Source organism: Nerophis ophidion, linkage group LG02 (assembly GCF_033978795.1).
Source record: "Nerophis ophidion isolate RoL-2023_Sa linkage group LG02, RoL_Noph_v1.0, whole genome shotgun sequence".
Lineage (NCBI taxonomy): Eukaryota > Metazoa > Chordata > Actinopteri > Syngnathiformes > Syngnathidae > Nerophis > Nerophis ophidion.
This window is the reverse complement of record NC_084612.1, coordinates 58873063-58889556: the sequence shown is the minus strand read 5'-3', so window position 1 is coordinate 58889556 and position 16494 is coordinate 58873063. Positions and strand designations below refer to the sequence as shown.

Genomic DNA, 16494 nt, shown 5'->3' with positions numbered 1-16494 from the left:
CTCTTCAAAACTATTTGACTCTTCACAACTATTCATAGCCAAGACACTTCATAACTGTTCATGACTCTTCAAATGTATTCATAACTGTTTAATACTCTTCGTAACTGTTCATGACTGTTCACAACTATTCATAATGAAGGCTCTATACAACTATTCATTACCAAATCAGAAGTCAAGACTTGATAAATATTCAAGATTCTTCACAACTTCATTAAAAAAACTATTCATAACTCATAATTACATTTTATATCTATTCTTAACACTTCATAACCATTCAGTACTCTTAATAACTATTCAATACTCTTAATAACTATTAATGGCTCTTCATAACTTATAACATATTCGCAAGTATTTATAACTAAGACCCTTCATAACTATTCAATACTCTTCATAACTATTTGAGTCTTCCCAACATTTCTTTAAGACTTTTCCAAACTAATTAAAAGGCTTCAGAACTACTCCTACCTACTCAAGACTCTTCAGAACTATTTATGACTCTTCAAAACTATTCATAACCAAGACCCTTTATAACTGTTCACGACTCTTCACAACTATTCATAACTCTTTAAAACGCTCCATAACTTTTCATGACTCTTCACAACTATTCATAACTAAGACTCTTCACAACTATTCATTACAAGACTCTTCAACGGTAGTCAAGACTTGATAAATATTCATGATTCTTCACAACTATTTAGAACTCTTCATAACCAAGACTATTCATGAAGGTTCACAACAATTCATGACTCTTTATAGCTTCATAACTATTCATAAATCTTTAAAAAAAACTATTCTTAACTCCCAATGACGTTTCATATCTATTCATAACATTTCATAACTATTCAGTACTCTTAATAACTATCAATGACTCTTCAGAATTTATCAAATCTTCGCAAGTATTTATAACTAAGACTCTTCATAACTATGTATGACTCCTCCCAACACTTGTTTAAGACTTGTCATAACTATTTAAAACGCTTCACAACTACTCATACCTATTGAAGACTCTTCAAAACCATTAATGACTCTTCACATCTATTCATAGCCAAGACCCTTCATAACTGTGTTCATGACCCTTCACATTCATTCATAACTCTTTAACACTCTTCATAACTGTTCATGACTCTTCACAACTATTCATAGCTAAGACCCTACGTAACTGTTCGTGACTCTTCACATGTGTTCTTAACTCCTTAACACTCTTTGTAACTGTTCATGACTCTTCACATTTATTCATAACTTTTTAACACTCTTCGTAACTGTTCATGACTCTTCACAACTATTCATAACTAAGACCCTTTACAACTATTCATTACCAAATCAAAAGTCAAGACTTGATACATATTCATGATTCTTCACAACTATTCATAATCAAGACTTAAAAAAAGCTTCATAACTCATAATTACATTTCATATCTATTCATAACACTTCATAACTATTCAGTACTTCTCACAACTTATACAATCTTCGCAAGTATTTAGAACTAAGACTCTTCATAACTATTCAATACTCGTTATAACTATTTATGACTCTTCCCAACATTTAAGACTTTTCATAACTAATTAAAATGCTTCACAACTACTCATACCTATTCAAGACTCTTAAAAGCTATTTGACTCTTCACAACTATTCATAGCCTACACTCTTCATAACTGTTCATGACTGTTCACGTTTATTCGTAACTCTTCAAAACTCTCCATAACTATTCATGCCTATTCAAGACACTTCAAAACTATTCGACTCTTCACAACTATTCATAGCCAAGACCCTTCATAACTGTTCATGACTCTTCACATTTATTTGTAATTTTTTAGAACTCTCCATAACTATTCATGCCTCTTCACAACCCTTCAAAACTAAGACTCTTCACAACGATTCATTACCAAGACTCTTCATCAGTAGTCAATACTTGATAAATATGAATGATTCTTCACAACTATTTAGAACTCTTCACAACTGTTCATTACCAAGACTCTTCATGAATTGTTCATAATAATTCATGACTTCATATATCTTCATAACTATTCATACATTTTTTAAAAACTATTCATAACTCCTAATGACATTTCATATCTATTCATAACACTTCATATCTATTCAGTACTTTTAATAACTATTCATGACTCTTCATAACTATTCATAGCTTTTAAAATCTTCGCAACTATTTACAACTAAGACTCTTCATAACTATTGAATACTCTTCATAATTATGTATGACTCTTCCCAATATTTATTACCAAGACACTGCATAACTATTTAAGAGTCTTTATAAATATTGATGACTCTGCACAACTATTCAACACAAGACTCCTAGTGACTCTTCTCAACTATTCACGTCTCTTCATAACTATTCTTCATATACTTCCTAACTATTCCCGACTCTTCCCAACTATTCAAGAATTTTCACAACTCTTCATAACTTTTCATGATTCTTCACTATCATTCATGACTCTTCATTACTATTCATCAATCAACCATCAAAGTTTACTTATACAACCCTTAATTACAAATGTCTCAAAGGGCTGCACAAGCCACAACGAGTTCCTTTGCACAGATCCCAGGAATAAAGTACGTACTGTATGGTTTACATGTTGAAGTACCATTTAAAAAGCCGAAATCTACCCAAATGACATCTTCGTGGTTGGTATATTGATATTGATACATCTCATCAGTATGTACATGTATTCGATTACTTTTAAGAGAGTTACTTATATGATAATAAAGTCCATAATATACTGTTTACATGTCAAAGTACCCTTTAAAAAGCTCAACTCTACCCCAAACAACAACTTGTTTTGTTGCCAAAAAGTGATTCAAACCCATTTTTTGATATTGACACATCTCATCCGTGCATAAATTATTAGATAACCCCAAAATAGTTAAATACATGATAATAAAGTGTTGAAGTACCTTTTTAAAAAAGCTGACATTTACCACAAATGACAACTTAATGGTTGCCAAAAAGTGATTCATACATTTTCTTAAGGTCAACTTTTCTTTTTTGAATTAAATTTGACCACTTAGTAGGAACAAAACAGTCTACAAAGGAAATATGATTCTCAAAAATTAACAATTTTTTGGCGGTTTCCTCTTACAAAATAATGATGTGCAAACCTTCTAATGTAGTTTTTAATCAAAGAAGTTTTTGGGGCTGTCGGTTGGCAACTTTCAGTTTCAGCTCCGCAGATGTTATGTGGAAAAAGAACGTTTAGCTTTTAAAAATGTATTGTCTTTTTTTTTTGCCCCACTCTTCTGTTGGTTAGAGTGTGGAGCAAGGGTCACCAACGTGGTGCCCGCGGGCCCCAGGTAGCCCGTATGGACCAGATGAGTAGCTCGCTGGCCTGTTCTAAAAATAGCTCAAATAGCAGCACTTACCAGTGAGCTGCCTCTATTTTTTAAATTGTATTTATTTATCAGCAAGCTGGTCTTGCTTTGCTCGACATTTTTAATTCTAAGAGAGAAAAAAATCGAAATACAATTTGAAAATCCAAGAAAAATTTTTAAAAACTTGGTCTTCACTTGTTTAAACAAATTCTTTTTTTTTTTTTAGTTTGCTTCTTATAACTTTCAGAAAGACAATTTTAGAGAAAGAATACAACCTTAAAAATGATTTTAGGATTTTCAAACAAATATACATTTTTACCTTTTTATTGTAAAGAATAATAAATACATTTTAATTTAATTATTAATTTTAGCTTCTGTTTATTCGACGAAGAATATTTGTGAAATATTTCTTCAAACTTGTTATGATTAAAATAAAAAAAAAATCATTCTGGCAAATCTAGAAAATCTTTAGAATCTAATTTAAATCTAATTTCAAAGTCTTTTGAATTTCTTTGAAAATTTTTGTTCTGGAAAATCTAGAAGAAATAATGATTTGTCTTTGTTAGAAATATTGCTTGGTCCAATTGGTTATGTATTCTAACAACGTGCAGATTGGATTTTAACCTATTTAAAACATTTCATCAAAATTCTGAAATTAATAATAATCAGGAAAAATGACTAATGATGTTCCATGCATTCTTTTTTTAACTTTTAAAAAAATATTCGAATTAGCTAGTTTTTCTCTTCATTTTTTTGGGTTGAATTTTGAATTTTAAAGAGTCGAAATTGAAGATAAACTATGTTTAAAAAATTGTATTTAATTTTTTTCGTGTTTTCTTCTCTTTTAAACCGTTTAGTTTAGTGTTTTTTTCATCTTTTATTCTCTACAAAAAACCTTCCGTAAAAGGGAAAAAAATGTACAACGGAATGACAGACAGAAATATTAAATATTAAAGGTAAATTGAGCAAATTGGCTATTTCTGGCAATGTATTTAAGTGTGTATCAAACTGGTAACCCTCCGCATTAATCAGTACCCAAGAAGTAGCTCTTGGTTTCAAAAAGGTTGGTGACCCCTGGTGTGGAGTCACCGTCTTGCTGGAACATTCCGTTGTTGTGATTGTTGTTATCATTGATATTATTACAAGCAGATGAAATGGTATCAATGCTTGTCGTCCTGCAGGGATTTCTGCCTTGCCAGCTTCCACTGCCTTGGGTGCACTCACTGGCACGCCCGTGTTGTCCACCCCCACCAACACTCTCACCTCCTCTGTGGTCGCCACCCCGGGGGCCCCACAGTGACGTCCCTCATCCAACAGCCGTAACTCCACCAGTTCATGTGACTTCTCTATGAGCGCTGACATCCATGCAAAGGAACACGTTTCTGTCGACCAACTCGTCGACCATTATGAAAAAGTGCCCGCTTACGTCGACATCCAGACACAATACCGTCATTTCCATGAAACGTGTTGACGAGCCTCTCATTACAAAACGCGCTGACGTCGACATAAACGTGTTCCGGTGTAGACGTTCATCACTTGGACCAAAAAAAAAAAGAGCACATCCTGTACATTTGCTGAAGGGGATGCTGGTCGTCATGGTTACAGTATTCGCATATGCTGCTTTTGAATGATTTCGAGACATAACCAAAGTTACGAGAAAGAAGAGAATGCTTTTATTTTGGAGGAGTTAAAGGCGGACAAACACTGGGGGTAATTTTTTCTTTTTTTTTTTTTAAAACATGTAAAAAACTAAGGAGGCGAGAACACAATACGAACTAGATGAGGCAATTCCAAGAGGAATTGAGTGTGAATGCTCCAATTCTGACGTTTAACTAAAATCCTGGAATTTTTTTTTAGAATTGTTGAAGTAAGAGCACAAAATTCCCAAACAGGCTGATCATTTTGAAATTGGAGCAGTTTGAATCAGATGAAAAATGTGGGACTTGTGGAACTTTGAAGAATGCCCCATTGATTTCAATGGGAAATCAATGGGACAATTTCCCAAATTTCCCCAAAAATGAGGGAATTTCAGGAAAAGCGGGATTTAAAAAAAAAAAACTGTAAAAAACTTGAATAGTCAGAATAAGTTGAAACGGTTGGTGTTGGAATTTTTTAACTCGGTCGAGAAATGTTGAAGTAGCAACATTTTTAATTGAGAAATGGTATTGATGACTTCCTGGAGTTTCAGGAAAACCGGGAATTTTTCCAGTTCGAAAAACAACTTTGTATTATGTCCTGATTAGGAGGAATGTTTTGATGGTGGAACGGTTGAAGTGGGTTGAAAAATGTGGAAGGAGTAGTTGCCAGAAAAATGGTTTGGAAAAAAACGGGAATTCTGGGGATTCCTGGAATTTGTTTTTACTCGTAAAAATAATAGTTTGAATCTCCAGGATGGTGATCGATGTTGAAGGTGGAATGGTTTGAATCAATTGAAAAATGTGGAAATGGTGAAAGTTTGAAAAATGGCCAATTCCTTTTGAATGGGAAAAATGTCCCAGAAAACCTGGAATTCTGGGAAATCTAGGAATTTTTCCAAATTTTCAAGGAAAAGCCCCGCGATTCCCGAATAGGCGGAACAGCTTGAAGTTGGAACGGTTTGAAATGGGTGAAAAATGTAGAAGAAGAAGACGTTTAACTAGATTATGCAATTCCTGAAGAAATTGCATATGAATGCTCCAATGCTGACGTTGAACTGAAATCCTCGATTTTTTTTTTATAATTCTTGAAGTAAAGCACACAATTCCCAAACAGGCAGAATATTTTGAAGTTGGAACAGTTTGAATCAGGTGAAAAAGGTGGGAGTTGTGTAACTTTGAAGAAGGTCCCATTGATTTCAATGGAAATTTACCCAAAATTTGGGAATTTCGAAAAAAGCGATAATTTTTTTTTTTAAATGGTAAAAAACTTGAATGGTTTAAATAAGTTGAAATGGTTGGTGTTGGAATTTTTCAAATCGGTGGAGAAATGTTGTAGTAACATGCTGAGTTACAAAATGGTATTAAGGAACTTCGGGAAAACCGGGAATTTTTCCACTTCGAAAAACAACTTTGTTTTTGGTCCTGATTAAGAAAAATGTTTTGACGGCGAAATGGTTGAAGTGGGTTGAAAAAATGTGGAAGGAGTAGTCGCCAGGAAAAAAATGGTCAAAAAATGGTTTGAAGAAAACGGGAATTCTGGGAATTCCTGGAATTTTTTTGAAATTGGAAAAATAATAGTTTGAATATCCAGGATTAGTGGAATATATTGAAGGTTTGAATCGCTTGAAAAATGTGGAAATGGTCAAAGTGTGAAAAATGGCCAATTCCTTTTAAATGGGAAAAATGTCCTGGAAAACCTGGAATTCTGGGAAATCTGGAAATTTTTGGAATTTGTCAAGGGAAAGCCCGCGATTCCCGAATAGGCTGAACAGTTTGAAGTTGGAACGGTTTGAATCGGGTGAAAAATGTGGAATGTAGAGCGCGCCAAAATCTGGAGAAGAAATTGATAAACAAATTAATTTTGGTATTAAAACCATATATGTGAATGTTTTGGAGCATTCACACAGTAATGTATGCCAACATTTTCCACCAGGGGGAGCTGCTCGATTCTACTCCTAGGTTCGGGGACGTGTGCTAAAAATATTAACTTGAATGTTTGGCTGGCAGGTGATTAGTTTGTGTTTAGTTGGGTGAACTTGAACATTTTATTGCATTGTTGACGTGCGAGAAAAAGCTGACGGAGTTCATGAGAAGCACTTGAAAGACATGTTTTACATCTTTTCTAAACCTGTCAAATGCAAAGAAATCCTACATGTTGAGTCTCGACACCATGTATATATTTTTATGTCCTCATGTAAGAGACGAGCGTTTGCCAAGATTTGTGTAAATAAAGCCTTTTATTTATCAGCTGGCTTTTGTCCGTTAGACTCCTCTGGACCTGAAGTTGTCCCCGTTCAACTCTTTCACTTCCTAGACCAGGGCTGTCAAACCCCTTTTCATTGGGGGCCACGTCCCAGTTATGGCGGCCTTCAGAGGGCCTCTTGTAACAGTGAGTAATATTCACATTTTGAATTGCTTCATTATTATTGTATATTTGTACGTACACTATGAGAAAAACATGTACATTTTAGAGTAAAGTTTAGCTGCCGAAATTTTACCTTAAAATGTTTTTCATCATGTAAATAAAAAAGGGAAAAAAAATTCGGAATCAGAAATCCCCTAGGGGAAATTAAAATTTTCAGCGCAATCCCATTCGAGATTAGACTAACATTGCAGGGAGACAGAACAGGATCAAACAATACAGGGAGACAGAACAGGATCAAACATTGCAGGGAGACAGAACAAGATCAAAAATTGCAGACAGAACAGGATCAAACATTACAGGGAGACAGAACAGGATCAAACATTGCAGGGAGACAAAACAGGATCAAACATTACAGGGAGACAGAACAGGATCAAACATTGCAGGAAGACAGAACTGGATCAAAAATTGCAGACAGAACAGGATCAAACATTACAGGGAAACAGAACAGGATCGAACAATACAGGGAGACAGAACAGGATCAAACATTGCAGGGAGACAGAACAGGATCAAAAATTGCAGACAGAACAGGATCAAACATTACAGGGGGACAGAACAGGATCGAACATTGCAGGGAGACAAAACAGGATCAAACATTATAGGGAGACAGAATAGGATCAACAATTGCAGACAGATAGAACAGGATCAAACATTACAGGGAGACAGAGCAGGATCAAACGTTGCAGGGAGACAGAACAGGATCAAACATTACAGGGAGACAGAACAGGATCAAAAATTGCAGGGAGACAGAACAGGATCAAACATTACAGGGAGACAACTGAATCAAACATTACAGGGAGACGGAACAGGATAAAACTTTGCAGGGAGACAGAACAGGATCAAACATTGCAGGGAGACAAAACAAGATCAAACATTACAGGGAGACAGAACAGGATCAAACATTGCAGGGAGACAAAACAGGATCTAACATTACAGGGAGACAGAACAGGATCAAACATTGCAGGGAGACAGAACAGGATACAACTTTGCAGGGAGACAGAACAGGATCAAACTTTGCAGGGAGACAGAACAGGATCAAACATTGCAGGGAGACAAAACAGGATCAAACATTACAGGGAGACAAAACAGGATCAAACATTACAGGGAGCCAGAACAGGATCAAACATTACAAGGAGACAGAATAGGATCAAACATTTCAGGGAGACAGAACAGGATCAAACATTGCAGCGAGACAGAACAGGATCAAACATTGTAGCAAGACAGAACAGGATCAAACATTGCAGGGAGTCAAAACAGGATCAAACATTACAGGGAAACAAAACAGGATCAAACATTACAGGGAGACAAAACAGGATCAAACATTACAGGGAGACAAAACAGGATCAAACATTACAGGGAGACAAAACAAGATCAAACATTACAGGGAGCCAGAACAGGATCAAACATTGCAGGGAGACCGAACAGGATCGCTGATGGGTTTGTCAACTTCCGGCGAAAAGGTGAGATACAGGTAAACAATGTGAGGGATACATTAAAAAAAAAAAATACCACTGTTTTACTTTAAAACCTATGGTCGTTTTTACAGTGTAATGTAATACTGTAAATGGCAAAACAATGTTACACATCGCTATAATTCTGGCAACTATCGAAAAATAATTTCTACATTGTACAAATTGATGAATAAGTTGCTTCAAAATCATGAGTCGGACAGATATTCAAGCACTTATTTTGATGTTTGGAATGTGCAATAATACTGCATATTAGTTGCAATACTAGATTAGGTTTATAACATATGAACTTGCATATAGTACATGTATTTTTTCTGTCAAAATGGAAAGTTCACTACATTTAGAAACAAATAGACGCATGGTGCACCTGGGGATAGGTTGATTGGCAACACTAAAATTGGCCCTAGTGTGTGAATGTGAGTGTGAATGTTGTTTGTCTATCTGTGTTGGCCCTGCGATGAGGTGGCGACTTGTCCAGGGTGTACGCCGCCTTCCGCCCGATTGTAGCTGAGATAGACGCCAGCGACCCCGAAAGGGAATAAGCGGTAGAAAATGGATGGATGGATGGATAGACGCATGGTAATTCCCGGCCTTGGCGGGCCACATAAAATGAGTTTGATACAGGTGTCCTATACCACAGCATACATGCTTTTATTTTGTAGTGTGCAACCTTAGAGAAGGTGTGATCATACATGCTTTTATTTTGTAGAATGGAACGTTAGAGAAGGTGTGATCAAGTGAAGTGAGTTAAACAGAGCAATGCCGATCCATCCATTTTCTACTGCTTATTCCCTTTGGGGTCGCGGGGGGCACTGGTGCCTATCTCAGCTACAATCGGGCGGACGGCGGAGTACACCCTGGACAAGTCGCCACCTCATCACAGAACAGAGCAATGGTAGGTGTGAAAAACTAACATATTTAATAATAACCACCTGGAATTAAGTGATACTGTCTTTAGTTTGAAGTGAAGTGGTAATTTGTTTTATGGCCGGAAAATAATCAATGAAGTTAAGAAATTAATGTAGTAAGTTGAATGATGCGGAGACTGCAGTGTGGGTCATATTTAACCACCCATCCATCCATCCATTTTCTACAGCTTGTCCCTAATTATTTGATATTTATTTGTATTGACGAATGTGCTGTTTGGGACTGCAATGTTGTTCACTCATTATTACTTATGTCTAAATTGTGTGACAGACAAGAAAAAAACAACATTGTGTGTAAATTATATAATCCCATATCTGTTTTTTTCTTGACGGATACCAAAATTAGATCAGGATACTTTTTATTGGTAACATTTAAAATATTATTTATTCTGTTGGAAGCAGATATTGTTTGTCATATCCCATTTTTGACTTTGAATGGATGTTTTTTTTGTTTTAGCATCTTTCGTGTAGCTGCCAACACACAGTTTTGGAGTACTTTCTTACATCTAAAGTGTTGTGTTTACATACACATTTTATGAAGTGTATAAATAATTATATTCACAATATATTGTTTTTTTTTATAGCTTTGTAAATATACGGTATGTGGGTTCATTCGATGGCGGAACCATTGTTTGCTCTGTACTTGTGGTGGGACGTTAATGATTGATGCACACTTCCTAACTGTGTCACAGGAAAACTAAGTCCCTTTCAACTTGCCAAAGTAAGCACCCAAAAGGGTTTATTTACTCCTACTCGTCAATGGCGCCAATGAGGTAAGCCTGAATGTATCCTCTTTTGTTTGTTTTTACCAGACTGTGATTTCAACTTGACGCTTTATATTAGGTTATTATGCTAAACGTTAGCCCCATAGACTTCTTGTAAGTAGACGCAGCATTGGCTCTTGTGACGCGAGAAATTTGGCCGCCATCTTGAAGTGGTGATGAGGAGCCGGCGAGCAGCCTAAACTGACAGTTGACAGGTCGAAAACAAAGATGCTAAACTGACTGTTGATGCTAAACTGACAGTTGGCAGGTAGAAAACAAAGATGCTAAACTGACTCTTGATGCTAAACTGACAGTTGGCAGGTAGAAAACAAAGATGCTAAACTGACAGTTGATGCTAAACTGACAGTTGACATGTAGAAAACAAAGATGCTAAACTGACAGTTGACAGGTAGAAAACAAAGATGCTAAACTGACAGTTGACAGGTAGAAAACAAAGATGCTAAACTGACAGTTGACAGGTAGAAAACAAAGATGCTAAACTGACTGTTGATGCTAAACTGACAGTTGGCAGGTAGAAAACAAAGATGCTAAACAGACTCTTGATGCTAAACTGACAGTTGGCAGGTAGAAAACAAAGATGCTAAACTGACAGTTGACAGGTAGAAAACAAAGATGCTAAACTGACTGTTGATGCTAAACTGACAGTTGGCAGGTAGAAAACAAAGATGCTAAACTGACAGTTGACAGGTAGAAAACAAAGATGCTAAACTGACAGTTGACAGGTAGAAAACAAAGATGCTAAACTGACAGTTGACAGGTAGAAAACAAAGATGCTAAACTGACTGTTGATGCTAAACTGACAGTTGGCAGGTAGAAAACAAAGATGCTAAACTGACTCTTGATGCTAAACTGACAGTTGGCAGGTAGAAAACAAAGATGCTAAACTGACAGTTGACAGGTAGAAAACAAAGATGCTAAACTGACAGTTGACAGGTAGAAAACAAAGATGCTAAACTGACTGTTGACAGGCAGAAAACAAAAGATGCTAAACTGACAGTTGACAGGTAGAAAACAAAGATGCTAAACTGACAGTTGACAGGTAGAAAACAAAGATGCTAAACTGACAGTTGACAGGTAGAAAACAAAGATGCTAAACTGACAGTTGACAGTTTAGCTTCTTTGTTTTCTACCTGACAGTTGACAGGTAGAAAACAAAGATGCTAAACTGACAGTTGATGCTAAACTGACAGTTGACATGTAGAAAACAAAGATGCTAAACTGACAGTTGACAGGTAGAAAACAAAGATGCTAAACTGACAGTTGACAGGTAGAAAACAAAGATGCTAAACTGACTGTTGATGCTAAACTGACAGTTGGCAGGTAGAAAACAAAGATGCTAAACTGACAGTTGACAGGTAGAAAACAAAGATGCCAAACTGACAGTTGACAGGTAGAAAACAAAGATGCTAAACTGACAGTTGACAGGTAGAAAACAAAGATGCTAAACTGACTGTTGATGCTAAACTGACAGTTGGCAGGTAGAAAACAAAGATGCTAAACTGACAGTTGACAGGTAGAAAACAAAGATGCCAAACTGACAGTTGACAGGTAGAAAACAAAGATGCTAAACTGACAGTTGACAGGTAGAAAACAAAGATGCTAAACTGACTGTTGATGCTAAACTGACAGTTGGCAGGTAGAAAACAAAGATGCTAAACTGACTCTTGATGCTAAACTGACAGTTGGCAGATAGAAAACAAAGATGCTAAACTGACAGTTGACAGGTAGAAAACAAAGATGCTAAACTGACAGTTGACAGGTAGAAAACAAAGATGCTAAACTGACTGTTGACAGGCAGAAAACAAAAGATGCTAAACTGACAGTTGACAGGTAGAAAACAAAGATGCTAAACTGGCAGTTGACAGGTAGAAAACAAAGATGCTAAACTGACAGTTGACAGGTAGAAAACAAAGATGCTAAACTGACAGTTGACAGGTAGAAAACAAAGAAGCTAAACTGACAGTTGACAGGTAGAAAACAAAGATGCTAAACTGACAGTTGACAGGTAAAAAACAAAGATGCTAAACTGACAGTTGACAAGTAGAAAACAAAGATGCTAAACTGACGGTTAACAGGTAGAAAACAAAGATGCTAAACTGACAGTTGACAGGTAGAAAACAAAGAAGCTAAACTGACAGTTGACAGGTAGAAAACAAAGATGCTAAACTGACAGTTGACAGGTAGAAAACAAAGATGCTAAACTGACAGTTGACAGGTAGAAAACAAAGATGCTAAACTGACAGTTGACAGATAGAAAACAAAGATGCTAAGCTGACAGTTGATGCTAAACTGACAGTTGGCAGGTAGAAAACAAAGATGCTAAACTGACAGTTGACAGATAGAAACCAAGATGCTAAACTGACAGTTGACAGGTAGAAAACAAAGATGTTAAAATGACAGTTGACAGGTAGAAAACAAAGATACTAAACTGACAGTTGACAGGTCGAGGTCGAAAACAAAGATGCCGGCTGGCGTTCAGCGTTTTCCTGCTCAAATGAGCAGACTGTTGAAAATACGAATTTGGGTATTACTTTTCACAAGTAAGATTTAACAATATACTATTGGTTGTATTTTGTGAAAATAATATTACCACATAGTTGAGTAGGAGCAAAGATCTTCAACCGTTCTGAAATCGTAGCAAACAAGAGTATGACCATAATAGAATTGCTTGTCAATTAAATGTGAAAATGTCGTACTTGAATAACCTAAAGTTGAAACCTATGGTGGCATCATGCCTTCAGTGTGCATATTGTATACAGTTCTCTGTAAACCTATGAAATGTTCTATTTTGTCTTTATTATTTTGTCAGAATGCTCCATTTGTACATGAAAATCACAAAGAAATCTTCTGGGGGAGGATGACCCCCTGCAGGGGTTTGGTTTATTATGATGCATTCTCATTTTAAGCAAAATATAAGAAAATACTTTCTAAACAGTATAATTGTAACCAGGAATAAGTCTTTAAGTAACAATATTCAAATACTGGCATTGTTGGGTAAGACAGAATTCGGTTTTATTCTAAATCCAGCGAAACAGATTGGTGGTTTTAGCTCATTTAAAGACTTTCAGGTGTTTATATATGTTTATGTTTAAGTATTTGGCAGACGCTCTTATCCAGAGCGACATATATGAAAAAATACATATAGAATAATCATTTATTTAATTATTTGCGGGAAGAATGTAATACAAGATATCAATACAAAGTGTCAAGACAGAATAAACTCTCTGCTCCAGTCTATGAGATATATAGATATCTAATGTATTCATACATTGTTTATGTAGGATATACACATGTATATATAACCTAATCATATTGTTTCTTGAACTTAAAAATAGCTGACCGTCCCCCCACCCCCTTCTCTGGGATTATATTCTCAGTTTTGATCTCGGACGTCTCGTCACTTATAGCATATAAGAATATGCTATTACTGTTAATAAAACATGTGTCCTTTATCATAGCTACACGTATGATGAAAAAGCGTGTGAAAATCAGTGGTGTTCAGTGGGATAAATTAAATGCGCTGACGATTCATTGCACTGAGTGGAGCAGATCACCACTCCAAGATGGCCGCCCCGCCTCTCGTCAGCGCCAGTAGGCAGTAGCGCTCCATGCTGTGTCTACTTAGAAGATGTCTATGGTTAGCAGACGAATATGGCGGATAAATGTTTTCATACATTCTATAATTCACACAAAAGTCAAGGCACATTCAACATCAAGGAAAGAAAACAAAAGCAAATACAGATAGAGCATACTTGCCAACCCTCCCGGATTTTCCGGTAGACTCCCGAAATTCAGCGCCTCTCCCGAAAACCTCCCGGGACAAATTTTCTCCCGGAATTCAAGCGGAGCTGTAGGCCACGCCCCCCAACATTGAGTCAGACCTGATTCAATGTTGTGACCCTCTTAAACAGGACAATACTGCCATCTACTGTACATAGAATAGAATGTAAATATATTCTACATTTAAGTGCAGTCAAGGAACATGCATTAGGGAGTCTGTTGTTCTGAAGCCCACAGTAGAGAGACGTGACTTCATCACGTCGCCTGGTTATTGACTCCAACCCAATATATTACACCGTCGACGAGCAAAATGAAGAAATACTTTTGCAAGTTCCAGAACGATTGGAAACAAAAATTTCAGTTTAATTTCAAAGATGGATGGCTATGCTGAACATCCCGTTCTCATTTGCGTATGTCTACAACAAATCCGTGAAGGATGTTCCCGGATTCGGAGATCGCTCGCCAATACGCAAATGGCAGAACAAAGGTTACTCAAATAGTGAAAGGTAAGTGTTGTTGTTTTTATTAGCAACCAACAAGCACAGTACAGTTAGAACAACTGTGTTTTTATTACTGTGTATTTGATAAGTGCCGTCGGAAATTATACTATTTATTTTATTTATATATAGATAGATATATATATCTATCTATATATATAATAAAATATATAGCTAGAATTCACTGAAAGTCAAGTATTTTATACATATACATGTATTAATATATATATATATATATATATATATATATATATATATGTATATATATATATATATATATATATGAAATACTTGAGTTGGTGAATTATACGCCACCCCTCTTAACCACGCCCCACCTCCCGAAATCGGAGGTCTCAAGGTTGGTAAGTATGAGATAGTCCAGGGGTAGGGAACCTATGGCTCTACAGCCAGATGTGGCTCTTTTGATGACTGCATCTGGCTCTCAGATAAATCTTAGCTGACATTGCTTAACACGATAAGTAATGAATAATTCCGCTGGTAATCACAGTGTCAAAAATAACGTTAAAAATACAAACCATTCCCATGCATTTTCATCCATCTATCCGGTTTCTACCGCACCTGTTCAAGAAGTCAGATTAATGGTAAGAAGTATTTTATTTATTTTTGGTTAGCCTCAGAATAACGTTATTAAAAAGAAAAAGAGACTCATTATACTCTAAAAATGTTGATCTTTCTTAAAATGCACGCATGTAGTTGAATTCAGTGTTAAAAAAACATATATATGGCTCTTACGGAAATACTTTTATAAATATTTGGCTTGTATGGCTCTCTCAGCTAAAAAGGTTCCCGACCCCTGAGATAGAGTATTAAATGTTAATCAATAATAATAAAACAAAATATGAAAAAAAGGGAAAGAAGGCTCCGGGTACTCCGGCTTCCTCCCACTTCCAAAGACATGCACCTGGGGATAGGTTGATTGGCAGCACTAAATTGGCCCTAGTGTGTGAATGTGAGTGTGAATGTTGTCTGTCTATCTGTGTTGGCCCTGCGATGAGGTGGCAACTTGTCCAGGGTGTACCCCGCCTTCCGCCCGATTGTAGCTGAGATAGGTGCCAGCGCCCCCCGCGAACCCGAAAGGGAATAAGCAGTAGAAAATGGATGGATGGATAAATTTAAGGGCTTTTGTTCCGTTAATCATTCGCCAAGATTTGATTGATAATTGTACACTATGAAGCCAATCATAATAAGTAGGCCTTACTTTTAGAAATTTACATTTATGTAGAATTTTTTTTGCCTGTAACGTAATAATGTTGACAAACACTTCTATGTTCTATATTCCCATTTTGATCTCTTCTATAGAGAATGGGGACATCTCCACACCTTTGTTTCTCAGCCAATCTCTGACCATATAGCGGATACATGTGTGCCGTACGATATTATTACAATGTGACATTATTGAATCACATTGTGTTGTATTGTATTCTAATAATATATTTTGTATTTTTTTACAGTTCTCACGGCATGCTCAACATCCCCTGCCTGTTGGGAAAAGGAACATTTGGTTTGGTACTTTTGACTGGTGGAAGTAAGACTACGAGTTCAGTAATTAGTAAGTCAAAGGTGTTATTATTGCAGGCTAACCAAATGATGGCGTTAAATTGCAGACGATATCGCAGTGATTGGTACACAGTA

At 36.3% G+C, this 16494-nt stretch overlaps 1 protein-coding gene and 1 long non-coding RNA gene across 4 annotated transcripts in view; both read left to right on the top strand.

Annotated features, from left to right (window-relative positions):
* LOC133542981 (casein kinase II subunit alpha) overlaps window positions 1-7209 on the top strand; it is a 45970-nt gene extending 38761 nt beyond the window's left edge. For both annotated transcript variants that reach the window (XM_061887302.1, XM_061887311.1), the window contains one exon: window positions 4507-7209. In XM_061887302.1, coding sequence (XP_061743286.1) covers window positions 4507-4625 — 119 coding nt within the window. In that variant the 3' untranslated portion in view covers window positions 4626-7209. The remainder of the gene's footprint in view (window positions 1-4506) is intronic.
* A 3237-nt stretch (window positions 7210-10446) lies between these two features.
* LOC133542973 (uncharacterized) overlaps window positions 10447-16494 on the top strand; it is an 11704-nt gene continuing 5656 nt past the window's right edge. For both annotated transcript variants that reach the window (XR_009804270.1, XR_009804273.1), the window contains exons 1-2: window positions 10447-10552; window positions 16314-16411. This is a non-coding gene — a long non-coding RNA (uncharacterized LOC133542973). The remainder of the gene's footprint in view (window positions 10553-16313; window positions 16412-16494) is intronic.